The 17055-nt window shown below is 39.1% G+C and overlaps 1 protein-coding gene across 1 annotated transcript in view; it reads right to left on the bottom strand.

The window, feature by feature from the left end:
• Positions 1–9064: 9064 nt before the first annotated feature.
• Positions 9065–17055, bottom strand: part of tbpl2 (TATA box binding protein like 2) — a 52076-nt gene continuing 44085 nt past the window's right edge. The window contains exon 8 of the mRNA XM_088002674.1: positions 9065–9188. Coding sequence (XP_087858800.1) covers positions 9112–9188 — 77 coding nt within the window. The 3' untranslated portion in view covers positions 9065–9111. The remainder of the gene's footprint in view (positions 9189–17055) is intronic.

The following is a 17055-nucleotide window of genomic DNA, read 5'->3' as shown; positions in this document are numbered from 1 at the left end:
CAGTTTTGTTTCTGTTCAGCTGGAGAAAGTTTTAGCACATCCACACATTTATCTGTTCTAAGCATCTGTTCAGTGATTGGATGGGTTCAGAGTCACCTGGTGACATCGTGATGTAGAGCTGTGTATCATCCGCATAGTTATGGTAGCTAATCCTATTACCTGCTATAACCTGAGCCAGCGGGAGCCAGGGCCGTGCAGAGACCCCTAAAAGGGCAGGTGCTCAAAAGAAAAAAAAAGGGCACATCTCCCCGCATTCTAGGACAGAATATTAACAAAGTCATTCAGCTTTCAGAGTTTAATAAACAATGATAAATTACAAAATTGTGAAATATACAATCAAAGCTAAGGAAAATCTCTATACAGAGCATACAACTATGCATATGTAAGATATTTTATTAGTAATTTCTTTCTGCAGGTCTATTTTGTTAAAGGAAAGTATTGCGATATTCAAACTCACAATTTAGCAAGAAATGTAAATCAGAGTTGGTGGTTTAGCTCTGATTTACATATTTTGTCTTTACAGAATTACACTATTAAAAATATAAAAAAATATAAACAAGGGCACAATGCAACCTTTTAGTGAACTGTAATCTATAAAAAAAAGAGCTGCCTGTTTGCTGCAGTGGAGATGAAGATGGTCCATTCAGGAAAGCAGAGCTGCATCAAACTTTAAGGTGGAACTGCAGAAAAAAAGAAAAAACAAAAAAGCAAAAATTTTATTGTTAAGAAATGTCACTATGGGAAAAGCCTACTGAGTTTTGCTTAAAACTTTTTTAAACATTTAAATCACACATTTGTCTCATGAAGTGATTTTTTTTGCAAAACAAACTTATTTGTGCATGTCAGAAATCTTTTCTTGATATTCTAAGTTTTTGTTTGACTCAAAGTTTTGCTTGTGATTCTCACATGACTTCATGGGCAGGACCCAAAATCGCAACAAGATTTCTGATGTGTGCAAATAAAAGTTTATGTTTGGCAAATAACTTTTTAAGTTCACAAGACAAAAATTAGTTATTTAATTAAAAAAAAGTTTTTTAAACAAAACAATTTGTTTTTAAAAAAGGAATCATTACAATTCCAAAAGTTTTGATTACAATTTTATTTTACTTAACTGAGGTTAGTTTATTTTTCACCATTGAATAATTGGGGAAAAAATTTAACTACAAACTCTGCGAACCAGGGTTGAGTTTTTTCCCCTTCATTAATGACACACATTATATCTATCATGGTAATTCAGGGTCAGTCATTTTTAATTCTAAATGAATATCCTTGTTGGACTATTATTTAAGTGCTATGTTTATCTAACGCCAGAATAAATGCGATGTACATTATGCAGCAAAGGAAATTAGAAGATCGGACATTTATCCATTATGGAGATGATACGTTTTGGACGGGCGATGTGCCTCATACTCAGGGAAGAAGCTTTTCAGTTATATAGCTTTGCTAGCAAAGTCGTAGCTAGCAGCTAGCTAATAGCACAACAACAGCAGCCTAATGTCTGTATGATAAAAATACTGAATCGATAGATAAGAACAGTTTTTCCTCACCTGGTTGTCTCCTCCCCTCAGTAGTTCTTCAGAGGAAGCCAGACGCAAAGGCCTGTCGGTGTCTGTTGTATTTCATTACCTCTCTGCTTAAACCGCGACTCTGTGCTGAAGCAGAAACGATACTTAAACGTTTTCCGTCATCTGACAAGTAGCAAGTCTACTCCACTTTATTCACCAAAACGTTTTTTTATATATATATATTTCACCAAAAACTGTTCTGTAATCTAGAACATAGACATATGATCTGGAACATTCGCTATGCTGAGCTCCAGTTAGCCGCCTTATCTCACAGCGCGAGAGGCAACTGCGTCATGCGTCACGGGCAAAAGGTCAAAGGTAATCGGAAGGCTTATTATGTTGTACAAAAAAATAAAATAAAATAAAATAATTTTAGTACATGTTATTATGTGTCAGAAGAGGGCTTTGAAAATAATAATACCACAAAAAAAAAAAAAAAAAAAAAAGACCAAAAGGGCACTTTTGGGCAAGGAGCAAAAAGGGCAGGTGCTCAAGCACCCCCAGCCCCCCCCCTCTGCACGTGCCTGGCGGGAGCATATAAATATTGAAAAGAAGGGGTCCTAGGATTGAGCCTTGGGGTACCCCACATGTGACCTTTGACCTCTCTGATGAGAAGTTTCCAATTGAAACAAAGAAATTCTTGTTCTTTATGTAAGATTCAAACCAGTTGAGCACTGGACCAGAGAGTCCGACCAAACTCTCCAGTCGATTCAGTAAAATGTCGTGGTCAACAGTGTCGAAAGCTGCACTGAGGTCCAACAGAACCAGCACTGTGGTTCTCCCACAGTCTGTATTTATATGGATGTCATTGAACACTTTTACAAGGGCCGTCTCCGTGCTGTGGTGAGCACGAAAACCAGACTGGAAGGAGTCAAAGCGATTCATTATTGTTAGGAAGCTAGTTAATTGTTTAAAAACTGCTTTTTCAATGATTTTGCTGACGAATGGGAGGTTGGAGATCGGCCTGTAATTCTGCAGTAGTGATTTGTCTAGATTGTTCTTTTTTATCAGTGGTTTGATAACTGCTGTTTTCAAAGTCTGGGGGAAAACACCTGAAGACAACGATGTGTTTACTATATGGAGCAGATCATTAGCAACGACAGGCAGGACTTTCTTAAAGAAATGTGTGGGTAGGACATCCAGACAGCAGGAACTGGAGCTTAATTGACTTATAATTTCTTCTAGGGTTTTATAATGAAGTAGTTGAAATTGGGTCAGTTTTACTGCCTTTGTTTTGTTTGGGCACAGCATTGGTACTGGCTTTGGAGTGGATGTGCAGATTAATCCTCTGATCTTTTGAATTTTCTCTGAAAAGAAACTGGAGAACTTGTTGCAGGCGGCATTAGATTGAAGTTCAGGTGGTAACATCACAGGAGGATTTGTGAGCCTGTCAACAGTAGCAAATAAAGCTCGGGCGTTGTTAGTGTTTTTGTTTATGACATCTGCAAAGAAAGCCTCTCTTGCATGTTTTAGTGTTGTGTGATAGTTACGTAGTCTTTCTTTGTAGATGTCACAATAAACGTGTAGTTGAGTTTTACGCCATTTCCGTTCGGCCCTACGGCAGAGTTGTCTTGCAGACAGAATTGTTTGTGCATTTCTCCATGGAGATTTCTTCCTACAAGACACAACCTTCACTTTAATGGGAGCAATGTGATCAATGATATCTGAAAGTTTGCACTGAAAATCATCTACCAACTTATCTACGTCATAGGTTATAAGGGCGAGGAAGCAGAGTAGATTTGATTAAATGTTTCTGCTGTGTTTTCTGTGAAAGTACGCTTTGTGATAGTAGCCGTTTGTCCAAGTGGGCCAACGAATAAAGAACTTTCAAAGATGACAGCAAAGTGATCCGACAGCGCGACAACAGTTACAGAGACATTGGAAATATTCACACCCTTGCTGATAACCAGGTCCAGTGTGTGTCCATGAGTGTGTGTTGCTTGTTTGACATGTTGTGTTAAAACAAAACTCTCTAATATATTAAACAGCTTTTTTGCCCCTCTGTCTTGGGGGTTGTCAACATGAATGTTGAAATCACCGACAATTATCAAACAATCGTAGTCAATGCATATGAGAGATAGAAGCTCATTGAAGTCCATAAAGAAATTTTCCTCATATGTTGGGGTTTTGTATAAAGTTAGTATCAAAGTTCTTTTGTGGCCTTTTACCTCAATTCCAAGATACTCAAAAGACATAAAATGACCCAGAGAGATTTTGCCACAGTTCATGGTATTCTTAAATATTGAAGCCACGCCTCCTCCTTTTTTGTGTTTTCTATTCTCACTTAAAAAATTGTAGGTAGGAGGCGCTGATTCAATTAGTACGATTGCTTCATTATTGTCATTCAGCCATGTTTCTGTCAGAAATAAAACATCAATATTATGCTCGGTGATGAAATCATTAATTAAAAGAGCTTTAGCACAGAGAGATCTGGTGTTTAAAAGAGCTAGTTTAAGTGACTTGGAGGCTGAAAGTTCTTCAGTCTGAGGTTCCTGTATGCAGGGGATCAGTTTGAGGTTTGAATTAAGACCGCTGCTTTTTGTATTTCTGTTTTTTCTAACTTTTCTTCTAGTGATCCGGACAGGTAATGTCCTGCTATGAAATGTCGGGGGGCCAGACACATTCTGGTGGAAGACGGTTGTAAAAATAATATCTGGACCCCGGTCTCAGACCTCAGAAACGCAGAGTGCTGGATCCTCAGGGAGGTCAGAGGCAGGTGGCTTAGATGAAGTGAGGTCTGCTATGTTAACGCTAGGGAGAGTCGTGCCGAGGCGAACCTGTTGATCTATTCCAGCCTGCTGAGAGGAGGAAGAGTCCGTCCGCCTTCCTTTCTGACCCGTATCCTCCACCAGCATCTTCAGGCGGCTCAGGTGCAGCCCGACTCTCTTTAGTGATTGACTTCCTGGGAAACTTTGTTCTTGTGTAGGAGCAGAGAGGAATGGGGGATGGAGGAGGGGAACCAGTCATTCTGTCCCCAGTCGATGTTTTATCAGTTTGTTTTGGGACACTTTGCTCTTGATAAGCAGAGACTTCCATCCTAGTCAGACATCCTTGAGCCAGTTCTTCTGAAGCGATGGTCACATTGCTGTTCTTGTTGATAAAATGAAAAATGTTTGCAGTGAGCAGCCTTATCCCATGTTTGTTAAGATTGTGTCCGCCTCTTCCAAAGAGGTGAAAGCGCTGCCAGTAGATCCAGAGGTTATCAATGAAGGTCACTGAGCTGGCAGAGCAGGTTTTAATCAGCCATTTGTTTATCATGCCCAGCCTGGAATGTTTTTCGTCTCCCCATTGAGGCGATGGAATTGGACCGCTGAGAAATAACTTCATTTTTAATTTTCCCATAGCCATAGTGTCCAGAAGAATATTAAAGTCCTTTTTCAGAATCTCAGATTTTTGCTTTGCCATATCGTTGGCTCCAACATGCACAACTAAAGTCTCCATGTTTGGCTGATCAGCAGTTAGAGAGAGCACTTTGCGAGTCAAATCAGATACAGTGTCACCAAGAAAAGAAACCACTCTGGTTTTCTTGGGATTGCAAACATGACTGATTCTATTTACTGTTTCATCTCCAACAATAAGCACTCTTTGCATACCTTTCGTTTTCCTGGTGTTCATTTTGTCCTTCGGAGCTTTGTAGGGTGGATGTGCTGGTCTCGCCTCATTGTTGATGTTTGAAGGTGGGTTTTCACTCAGAGGCTCAGGCTGGAGTGCAGAAAATCTGTTTTTCAGTGGGATTCCCACGGAGTCTGAATATTTTGAGGCTTGGGCTGATCGCTTTGTCCTTGGGAGCGGGGTCGGTGGAGCCGTTTTGGTTCCAGCTGCTTGTTTGCTGTTCTTTGGCGGAGCAGGTGTTGAAGTTGAAGGTGGGTTTCGGCTCAGAGTTGGCCACGCTGTTTCGTCCAGGTGAAGTGTTCTCCCTGTTAGTCGTCTCATGGGATCTGCAGTGTGAGACTTTTGTTTTGGCTTGGCACCCTGAGCGATCCAAGGCGAGCTGCTTGGTGCAGGGTGTACGACCTCACCACTGATTTGAGGAAGAGTTGTTTCATGTCCACAGGTAGCGTTGATCTCAAAGTTCACCTCCAGCCGTTGAATCTTCATTTCTAAAAACTGAAGTCGTTGTAGAATACTGTTAATGTCCTTGGGGTCGGACGGGGGCATTTTGCCCTAGCTCAACTTGGAGATGAAGAAAAATAAGTGAAAAAAAAATTTCCCAGTCCTTAAGTCTGAAGTAATCCAGTTATTATGTCGATAATTTAAATATAACCATAAAAATTGTGACTGTAAAAATAATTCACAGGCAAAGTTATCAGTAAGGACAGGAGAGAGCAGGATGAGCTGTTCCTCCTTCAGCTGCCAGAGACAAATTCTCTTCTATAGGAAAATCTAAATTTAATAAGAAACATACCTAATATATAATAGAGGAAGTCTAGCCATTGTAACTTGTGTTAGGTAGGTGCACAAGATAGACGACTTCTTCATATTTTCACAGCAGACTGCATTCCAGTTGGTGAACTGCTGCCTCCAACAGCAGTTCACCAACTGATGGAGATCCTCCATCAGATGGCAAATTCTCTACCAGAATTTGCCATCTGGTAGAGATGGCAAATTGCACTACTCAAAACAAAGCCTTAAATAATGTCATGTTTCAAATGCAAAGTTCATAAATGCTTTGTAGATATCTTGCTGGAATAATGTAGGATCAATTAGATGAAGAAAGTTAAGATTGCAAGAAATGACAGTAATTTAATATTGACACATAAAGCTATGTAATTTTTTAATTTTGGATAAGCATCCTTATGTTGCAGCAAAAGGGTGAGTGTGTGTCTGTAGGGGCCAGAAAGGATAGAAGTTGGACAGATGGATTCCACAGCTCTTGGGGAAAAAGCTGATCCTTAGCCGCATGGTTATGCTCTTTTATGTAACCTGTGCCATTTCCCAGCGGTACAACAGTTTGTGACCTGGGTGATCAGCAGCAATACAACTGGCCTTTCTTTGCGGTCTGCCAGTGTAATTTATGTCCAGGTTTGATAACTGACTCCTCATGATTGACTGGCCAGTTTTCACCATCCAGACCAAATCTTTTTCCTGGTCTGTGTAGTTGCCATAACACGCAGTCATACTGAGGCAGAAGATGCTCTCAGTCACAGCTCTATAGAGATTTTTGAGCAACTGAGGGGAGAGTTGAGCCCTTTTCAATTTCTTGAAGAAGAGAAATCTTTGATGGGCCTACCTCATCAGAAAAGAGGTGTTCAACAACCAGGTTAGGTCCGAGGTGATGTGGATGCAGGGGCGCCGCCAGGAATCTTGGGCCCCCTGACAAAATTTGTTTGGGCCCTCCGCGCAGCTGCTGTTACAGTTTTTTGAGTCTATTTGACCCATAAAAAGCGTCAATTTTAAAAGCTTTCATCTGCCTTGCTTTCTTTGGTTCAATACTGATACTAGCACAATATTTACTGCTCATGAATTTAACATCCAACAGTCCACATCCAGTATCCAAGTTGGTTGCTTACATTTTTCCTATTAGTTTTAGATACTGAAATGTCTCTCCCAACAACAGTCAAAAGCAACGTGCAACTACACATAAAGCAATCCAGACTTCTCAAAAATGCTATGTAGTTGCATTTTATTCAAGCTGCAGTACATAACTTTTAAAAAAAATGTTTTTTCCATATTTGTTAAAGCTGTCACCATGTCATAGCAGTTTGTTATCAGACAACTTATTCTAATCTGCAGGTTTGGTCTGATGAAAAACATTTTCCTTCAGTGAAGATCACTCTGTTGTGTGTCTCTCTAAAAACATTTTCCCATTAAAACCTAACATTACATTTGGGGTTTTCTGTGAAAACAATCAATCTCCTCCAATCTCCTTCCTGAATTACTATTACTGGTTAAAGTAATGCACCGTTCTGACCAAAACAACCAATCAGAACTAGTAGGACGTTCTTAGTGCTGTCAATTAGCCTCATTCACTCACTGCTAAATGTGCTAATGGTGGAGAAACGACTTATTACAAGAAACCATTTATCTGCCGTCATTGGTAGCTATGCTAACTAAACTGAGCATTCACAGTTTGAATCTGCACAGCTCTGTGCTATGCTAGCTGCAGCACTGCACAAATCGAGGGGGAGGAAGGATGAGCAGCACCACATGAGATTGTGATTGACAGCACTAAAACTCTCCTGCCACTGACTGGTTGTTTTTAGCACCGGGAGAATGCAGAGGAAATAGATTTTTCACAGATTACCTCTCTTACCATACTGTCACAACATAATGACAGTTTTTAAAAAAATGTGAAAAAAATATTTATTTAAAAGTGACATACTGCACCTTTAATTTCTCTTAGGAGAGGACAGGTCAGGAGGGACGTGGTAAAAGGTACAAAGGACAAGTTAAATATATGAATATGTTAGTAATTTTTTTCCTTAATTCATGAAATGCTAGTGAAAATGAGGCAAACAGTAGTAGTAGTAGTCTGTAGCTAAGCTAATTGTGCTAAATGGTTGATAATCTCACACAGTCTACCCACCTCTCTTGGAGAAAAACTGGGTTATAAATTAACACTCTTGCCTTTTTCTCTCTCCTTCTCTATTATATGAAAACCTGATTTTATAACTTTTCTTAGCAGCATAGTAACTGCTACAGTCGTTTGTGTCTTCCACTGACTGCTGGTAACAGCGTCACTCTCGCTCCAACCAGGAATGAACCATTTAACGCAGTTGGGGGGGTTCAGGGCAATTATGGATGTGTGTTTTTTTTTGTTTTTATCTGGGATTAAAAAAAAAAAAGGGATTCTTTTTTACATTTTTACTGCTAAAAACAATCTTTGAAAATACTATGATTGATTTTGTAATTGACAGGGACCTGATTATTTTTATCTACTTCTATGAACAAAAAATAAATAATTAAAATGTGGAGGGCCCCCTGTTGGCCAGGGCCCCTAGAATTGTCATCACTTTATCCCCCTATACCGCGCCCCTATGTGGATGCCCAGGAATTCGATGTTGTCCACGTACTCCTCCACCTCCTCTTGAATTGTAATAGCTAGTCTATACTTTCCTAAATCTCAAACCATGGCAATTCATGGTTTTGAGTACCACAACAAAATGATTTTAGCATAAAGAGGGTTTCCTATTTTGAATAAAGTTGCAAAACACTCAACTTACTTCCACATTGTCATAATGATGTATTTGTGTGTATAATTTTGAATAAAATAAAATGTGGGGAAGGTGAAGCAGTAAGAATACTGTACACATAGGCAACTTGGACTTCAGTGTCTTGCCAAAGGACACTGACAGGTTACACAGGGAAAACTGAAATCAAACTCAAATGTTTCAATTGCCTGTTTCTAGTCCCCTTCAGCCCCCCCTCAAAAATAATGTAGGTCAACATTTAAAAAAAAAAAAAATTATTTTGTTCGAGGGAAGTGAACAAGCTCTAAAACAAATTTACCCGTTTTTCAACAAAAGAAATGGTGTAATACTGAATTTAACATATCCACATACCATTAAACACACATCATTTTAATCACACAAGAACAAAAATGCTGTCACTGCTTTCTAAAGCCCTTCAGGATGGGATAAATGTTCTCAAAGGCTTCGTAGATCTCTGCACGTTCTTTAGCTCCTGAAAATTAAAAATATATCAATAAGGTTCTGTAACAAAGTCAAATCAACTTTTAAAAAATTTTGTACGTCAATGCTTGACATACATAAATTCTTGGTAGGTCAAGAATTTTTGTCTAGTTCACAGCAGGGCTGTGTCAGAACATCCTTAACCTTAGCAAGAACTAGTTCTACATTCAAAACAATCAGGTTAAAAAATTAATTTTGTTCATAGATCATTCTGAACAAAGTTTATCATGAACTAGTTCATCATATTCTGTCTAAAATCAAGTTTGAAAATGTATACTGCTCAAAAAAGTAAAGGGAACATTTCACTTTAATTTTGTGTGTGGCTCCAAATCCAGGCCTCCATTGGTTAATACATTTGATTTCCATTGATGATTTTTGTGTGATTTTGTTGTCGGCACATTCAACTTTGTACAGAACAAAGTATTCAATGAGAATATTTCATTCATTCAGATCTAGGATGTGTTATTTGAGTGTTCCCTTTATTTTTTTGAGCAGTGTATTTTAGTTCATGCACTGATCACCTTTCAGCACCTTTATTCTCTGCCATTTTCTTTGGTCATGTGAGCTGTATTTTAATAAAGTCTAACCAATCCAGAAGTCAATCTTGAATAATTTGCACACCTTGAAAAAAATGCGTGGTGTCATATTTTAGGCACAAGTTGATGTCTATAAAAATTAATGTAGCGTGAAAGTTTCTACTTTTTACCTGCTGTGAAAATGTGTGGCAGCCACAACAAAGATAAACAACATTTATCCTCAATTACATAACACAAAATAAAAAAAGAACATGAAAACCTCACTCGAGTGTAAATAGTAAATTTCCTTAGTTTTTGTCAGATAAAAATGTAATGCATCAGTCTGTGTGCCGAAGCGCATGAAATGCATCTGTGGGGTAATTTTCATTCCCACTGAAAAAGAAAAAGCGGAGTTGGGTCAGCAGATTAATTCCAAACAGCTCAGGTTTGATTATTTTTAAGGTGATCAAGGTGTGTAGACGACAATCACACTTATATAAGTAGCAGTGCAAAAGATGAGCTGCGTAATTGTGGAGCGTTTTGGATCTGATGGAGAACATCGCCAATAGGAGGGAGAGATTGTTCAGAGACCATATTGATCTGCTGGGAAATGATGATGGTTTATTATCGTTTAGATTAATCCAGACTGATCATCCTGAAGATCTGAGCAAAACTTGAAGGAGCCGTGGGATACCGGTGCAACTGCAGTCATCCTTCAGTTGAGCCGCTCACTTTGTGAATGCACCTTTAAGGACAAAAGGCATCTCTATTCTATGAATGTGCAAATTGTGTGGGGGAATTTTTCTGCCATAATTTGAGAGCACACATTTTGAGTCAGAAAGCAGTCTTTTGCTCTCAAAACATTCAATGCTTGTACTCCAAACTTCCACTCTCTTTCAAATATTCACTGTGCTTTCTCAATCTTTTCTCCTTGCTTTTAAAACTTGTCTCTGCTTGGATCAAATCTCTGCTTGCAAAACATTTTCTGCTCACGCTTGGAGCAGAAAAGTATCATCGCCTAGCAACCTTTCAGTCAATAGAATACAAGTGTTGTACTGGGTGCGTTTGATTCCTTCTAGTGGGTGTACCTGTGTGGCAATGCATCTGTCTAGATAGAGAAATATCTGACAATCCTATATTATAATAGGAACAATCTAGATGGATAGATAGATATTAATAGAAAACCCATAAAACTGATAAAAAATAAAATAAATCAACAGCCATAAACTGTAACTAACCTCTGAAAGCTAAACCCTGCCAGTGGCAGAGACGAGGCTGAGTGAGGGGATGAGCAGAGGGATGGGTGGGGGTGTGATCAGGACGAAAGAAGTACTAGTTGACATTCACTTTGTCGCTGTTTATCAATTTTTCAAGCTCTAGTGACTTTTATTTTAAAAATAACCAATACATTTAGCGACTCTTAGTTGCTAAATTAGTAAATAAATAAAGTAAATAAATACCATTTCATTTATTATTCATTTACTTTTAATCTAAGTGTAATATCACTTATCTGCTTGCCTTAACATATACACCTGGAATTTACTTTTTTATATATATATATTTCATACCATGCCGTTTCAGTATTTCTATATTCACTTGTATTTTTTTTGTGCATAGAGATTTTTATATTGGTTCTGCTCTGTCCCATGTACTGCTGTAACAACGCAAATTTCCCCACTGCGGGATTAATAAAGGAATATCTTATCTTATTCTGTCTTGAGCAATGTATTTATATTGTGTAAAAGATGGATAGAGCTAGGAAAGAGTTGGCTCCAAGCTTCTGACTTGTTTATGTCGTCATAGCAACCACTAACAACTGACCTATCAACTGTCATGACAGCTGGGTACAAACACCAACTACACAGCAAATTCAAAAGTGTTAAATGTTTTGGTGATAGTAGACTTTGTGCAAAAGTAGAGTTAATTTTACTCTAATAGAGTCACATTCTGTTTATGTAAGTCTGGGGTGTATATTATTAGTAGTTAAAATCCAGTGTTAAAACAAAGTGTTTCCATATCAAATCTAGAGGTGTTAAAATAGAATCAATAACTCTTGACTTCTGAACTCTGAACTCCACCAGCAGCTCTAACACTGAAGGAGTTCATTCACTGCCTCCGCCCCAGAATCACAGATTCCAACCGAAGCGAAGCGACAGAAGCCAAGTCATTTCAGGACTATTTACTCTCCACATGTCTGAGTTATTTACTGCACTCGGTAAGTCATTTTTTTTCTGAGATGGTTTGTAACTATTATTTTGAGTTGAGCTCAACCTGTGATAGACGTCACGTTCGCCACACAGCATGCCGAATGTTAGCGGAGTATAAATGTTGGAAAAATATCGAGCCGGTTAACATTTAATCAAATTATTGGCTAACTTGAACAGATCTGTAATAATCTGGAGTATGTTTTTTCGTGATGTTGAACGTTTACATGCATATTCGTCAGATTTATCAACTTTTCTGATCGATTTTTTTCCTTTGAAAAAAATGGAAAAGGCTTTTTCACATTGAGAGCATTATTCCCGCTGTTGTGTCTTCTTATATACGTTTTGCAGCATATTTTAATCCTTTTATTGCCTTTTTGTATATATTAGAACCAGTTTGGTTGAGGATGAATCTCCAGTCGTCAGCCTAACCTCCCCCTCCTGATCCCTCCATGGATTCTTCGAAGATTCAAGCTCCAAAAATGATTATGTAAGTGTTAGTATTTCTGAAACTCCACATTTCTGTAATGGAGGCTTGTTAGAGTTGTAGTAAAAATGTATTCCTTCGCTCCATTCCTTATTGTTCTGTTTTTTGTTTGTTATGATCCAGAGTCCGACACTGGCTGTAGTACTCAGAGACTGAAGACTGTCTGATGCAGTAGAGGAGCATGTTGGCGTCTCCGGCCAAACGTCACGAACAGCCCAACAACCTGAAGACAATCTGTTAGTGAGTGGACATCTCTCTGGTGGAGTGCAGAGAGGATCTGTCTCTTATGAACAGAAACATAAACTGGATAAGAAATGATGGATCCAGTGGCGCAACTACACATTCAGGTTGTCGAGAAAAAGTCGAGCTCATTCCACTTCCCCATGCTGGAGATTTTAGTTTAATAATAACAATAAATAAAGTTATCTTTAAAACTGATTACACAGGTGACATCAAGACCCAACAGTAGAGTCAGACGGTAATAAAATTAATCTGGTTGTGTGTGTTATTGTGTCCTGCTTTAATTCTACTTTTTTCTATTTAATCATAAAAAAATCATAGTCAGACAGAAAGAGAGTCATGGAACAGGAAGAGCAGGTTTCCTGGAAAAAGAGGAAGTTTCCAGCCTGCAGTGTTTAAAAATAGTTCAGACTGCTCATTTTGAGCACTAAGGAATAAAATTTAAGGAATATTTAATTTAAGGAATAAAATCTAGACATTTTGAGTGATTGGATAAAACCCAGAGTAAAATACTTGAATTAATAATAACTTATAATTAAGCCAATAATTAATATTGGTTTAACCAGTGGTTGATGTTTGTTTGATTATAAGAATATTTACACTTAGTCTTAAACTTATGGAAGTACTTACAGATGAAACAAGTAACTGTAACATGGTGTCAAATAATTAGAATAATGGATTATTCTTGGTTTCTTTCTTGGGGAAATGTCTGTAATAACTCACATCATGATTATAATAAGAGTAACTAATAAGTTAATTAGTTACAAAATCACATTTATAACCTTTTAATTTCTCTGATTTAGCATTCATTTATTATAACAACCATAAGGTTATAAATGTGATTTTGACATTGAACTTGAAATGGTGTAAGGTGTGTAACTGTAACTAAAGGTCACTGATGTTGTGTTGGAGGTAGATGGTAGGTGAAAGGTCAGGGGAAAGAGGAACTGATAGGAGAGCGGAGGTGACCAAGGCCTTATTGCTAAACTTTAACTTTCCTAAGAAAAGGTTAGACACAAGAGGACTGTTGAGCAACTTGGGACATTAGAACAGACATCAGGTCATCATGTCTCCAAGATGATGATGGATATGAGATCATCGGTCCAAGCAGTAAGCCAATGAGACAGGCACAGCAACAAAGCTAGCCAATGCAAATGCACCAAAAGGGTGGATAAACCCTTTATAAGGTGAGTGCAAAAGAGGAGTTTTTGGTTGGATCCTTCAGGCAGCTTCGAGCCAAGATCGAGATGGACAAAGAACTCTGCAGCTGAAGAGCCGGAGCCACAGAGCCGAAGACTGTTCTGCACATGGGGACCAACCCGTTAGCCCCGCAACATGTGGCTTCAAATTGCATTTCTCTCATCAGCTGGGTTCGAGACCCCAAAGAAAAAGACCAAGGCAAAGATGAAGATAAAGACAAAGGCAAAGAGGAAGAACTGGTGTGTTCCTTCCGTGAGACCAGCTCATCTACATCTCGAAGGACCAGAAAGATCGTGAGACGAAGAGAAAGGAGCTACAGAGCTGCAAGACAAGAAGCTGAGGACCGCTACGTGTATGACGAAGTCACCCTGAGGTCCGAGATCTGCCGCTCTGACTCAGTACTCTTCCTGTACTGGGAGCCTCCTGCTGCTGCAACACCTTTTTCATCATCAGGCCAGTTCTGGGGTTCAAAATGCCAAACTCCGTCCCTCTCTCTCAAAGTTTACCTTTTTTTAGTTCACAGTGTCAGCATTAGGGAAAGATAGGCTAGATTATTGATTTTACTTATTTTATTATTTCTGTTACTGTTTTAAGCTGTACTGACCCTTGCAAAATTGCCTTACTAATAAAATAATTAGCATTAAGAAAATCTAAAAGATGTTGTGGATATTCAGTTAATGAGTCACCTTAAAGTTCTTTGATGGTTGTAAAATAGCTATGAAGTTTGATTCTGGGAGGAGAAAGTAGAAAATGTTTTATAGGTTGCTTTTGGCCCAAAACTAAAACAACACCCTTGGGACTCGCCCGAGTCACTAAAACCAACCTGGTTCAGTAACAAGTGCAAGTTGTAATTAAAGAGAAAGAGCGACCGTTAACAGGTGTGCTCTGTGAAGCTAGCTGATTCCGGGCTGCTCAATCTGGCTAATTCACAGGGTGAAAAAGGGTGGGACATCTGGAGGCAAAGGTCGTTAGAAACCAGGCTAGTCTTTCTCGCGCCCAGCTTAAACAGAATGTCCTCTATATTCTCATCTGTAGTAATACTCCGGAGTTAGAGGCTTCTAGGACCCGTTAGATGGAGAGCTGGAGCAACATCTCCCTCCTCTCAGAAGGGGAAGTAGAGAGAGAGAGAGAGAAGGGGGGTTGTTGCGCAACAACAAGGTGGATGCGAAAACATAAATCGGCGCCCCCCTCCCCCAGGGAAGGAACGTCAGGATGAAGGAGCATACGGATACGTACCCTAACCCTATGTATCCGTAGGGTACGTAGGGTACCCCGTAACGGGGTACGTATCCGATACAGAAACGTATCAGATACAGATACATATCGGATACGTACCCCATATCCGATACGTATCCGATTCAAATGCGACCTAACATTCAAGTCGCATTAATTCGAGCTGAACGTCACCGATTCTCAACATATCTCATAATTCTGCGCCCTGATACACGCAAGCGGGAAGTAAAACAACCACCATGACAGGACTATATGAGGATTAAGCTAATATGCTGCTCTGGTCAGACAACTTCCAATATGAAAGCTAAGCTCCACCGTTAGCCTCCATGTTTACTTCTGCAAACAATGAGCACTTTTTTTTTATAGCAGTTGGTAGAACACTGAGAACACTGACGCTATTGCGCCCTCTACTGCGCATGCGGGACACTTTCAGGTCGTTTGCCCGTTCAGACTGCAGAACACATACAGGTCACATCTGTGTGGCAGTGTGAGCGGCCCGGCCAAAAAAAAATCCGATTAGACAAAAAATTGGAATAGAGTCATTTCAGGCTGCAGTGTGAACGCACCCTATGATTTCAGGGATCCAAGCCTCTATCACGACGAGAGCTGGGGAAAGCTGACACTCTCCTGATGAGCACGGTGTATTTAGTGCCCCTTTTCCCACAGGCTCAGCTCGGCTTTATTCAGATCGCTTTCATAGCGTTTCCATCGGCTTTCCCTCCTCCCCCGATTTATGTTTTCACATCCAGCTGAATAATGTGTAGTTGCGCCACTGCCGGGGGACACTCGTTTAATAGACGGCATATTGCGAAAATAACTTGCTGGATATTGAAAGTTCCAGTTGTTATCAATACATGGGTAAGTATATCATCTCACAGGACATTTAAAGAAATACTTACAATTAAAATAAGGAAGGTTTATTTAGGCAGACACTTGAAACTTCGGCGTAAAAGGGTTAATCGTATCTTTTCGGATCTACTACTGCCTCTGGTGGCGTGAGGGTGGTAACTCAACTAATAACTACAACACTAAATGAGAATAGCATAAAGTCTTTTTTACTAGTAGTTCTGGCATTACTGGCACTGTAAAGGATAATTTCTCTAACACTATTTTTTCATTATTTTTTTTCATTTAATTAAATGACAAACAAGACCTTTATACATTATAAATAGCACCTATATTGCCCCATCAATTACAGGAGGAATTACAGAAATAAGGAGACATGTAAAGCAACACGATCATCTATAAGAAAAATACCATCTACAATGTATACATAAACTTAATAGAGCAAAAGTCAATAAATAAATGAATTAGGTTCACAGAAGAACAACAAATCTGGTTGCTACATCCAGGGGTGTTAAGCAGATACAAGCAAAAATTCACATTTTTGTTTTTACTGTGCCATGTAATTACTCAGATTTTTTGTTGGTAGAGTCATATATAGGAAAAAATAAAATTAAACTAGTGTATCAAGGTGGACATTTTCCTTTGATGCAAACGATACAATAAAACATTCATAGAATCACAATATCATCAATTTTGCATAGAGTAAAACACTTAGCATGCTACAGGTAAAGGTTGGTCTCGGTGAAGGCAGATGCTTTTTTCCTCTGTTTCCTTTCTTTGCACATCCTCCAAATCTACTAATTATGGATCTGGTCCATCTGCGCTCAATACAATTGATCAAATTTTCTTGACGAGAAAACTGGGCACAGGAGAGGTTAATAGCAACCCTGACATTATTATCAGGGTTGCTATTAACCCAGCGGGATTCACCCCAGATTTATTCATAACAGGATTTCTGCTGTTTGGAGCTTGCGGATTCCTGGCTTATTGACAAATTTGTGACGGACTTGGTCGAACTAGTGAACACTCAGACTGTTGGTGTGGACAGAGACAAGTTGGATGCCAGTCTTGCTGAGCCCAGCTGAGGACTGGAATCAATCTTGGAGAAGTTGCTAGTTTTGGTTCAGTGGAACG

This window comes from Poecilia mexicana, unplaced genomic scaffold, assembly GCF_051168715.1.
Source record: "Poecilia mexicana isolate PSO_F unplaced genomic scaffold, ASM5116871v1 scaffold_22, whole genome shotgun sequence".
Lineage (NCBI taxonomy): Eukaryota > Metazoa > Chordata > Actinopteri > Cyprinodontiformes > Poeciliidae > Poecilia > Poecilia mexicana.
The sequence above is the reverse complement of the archived record's forward strand: the minus strand, read 5'-3'. Positions and strand labels throughout refer to the sequence as shown.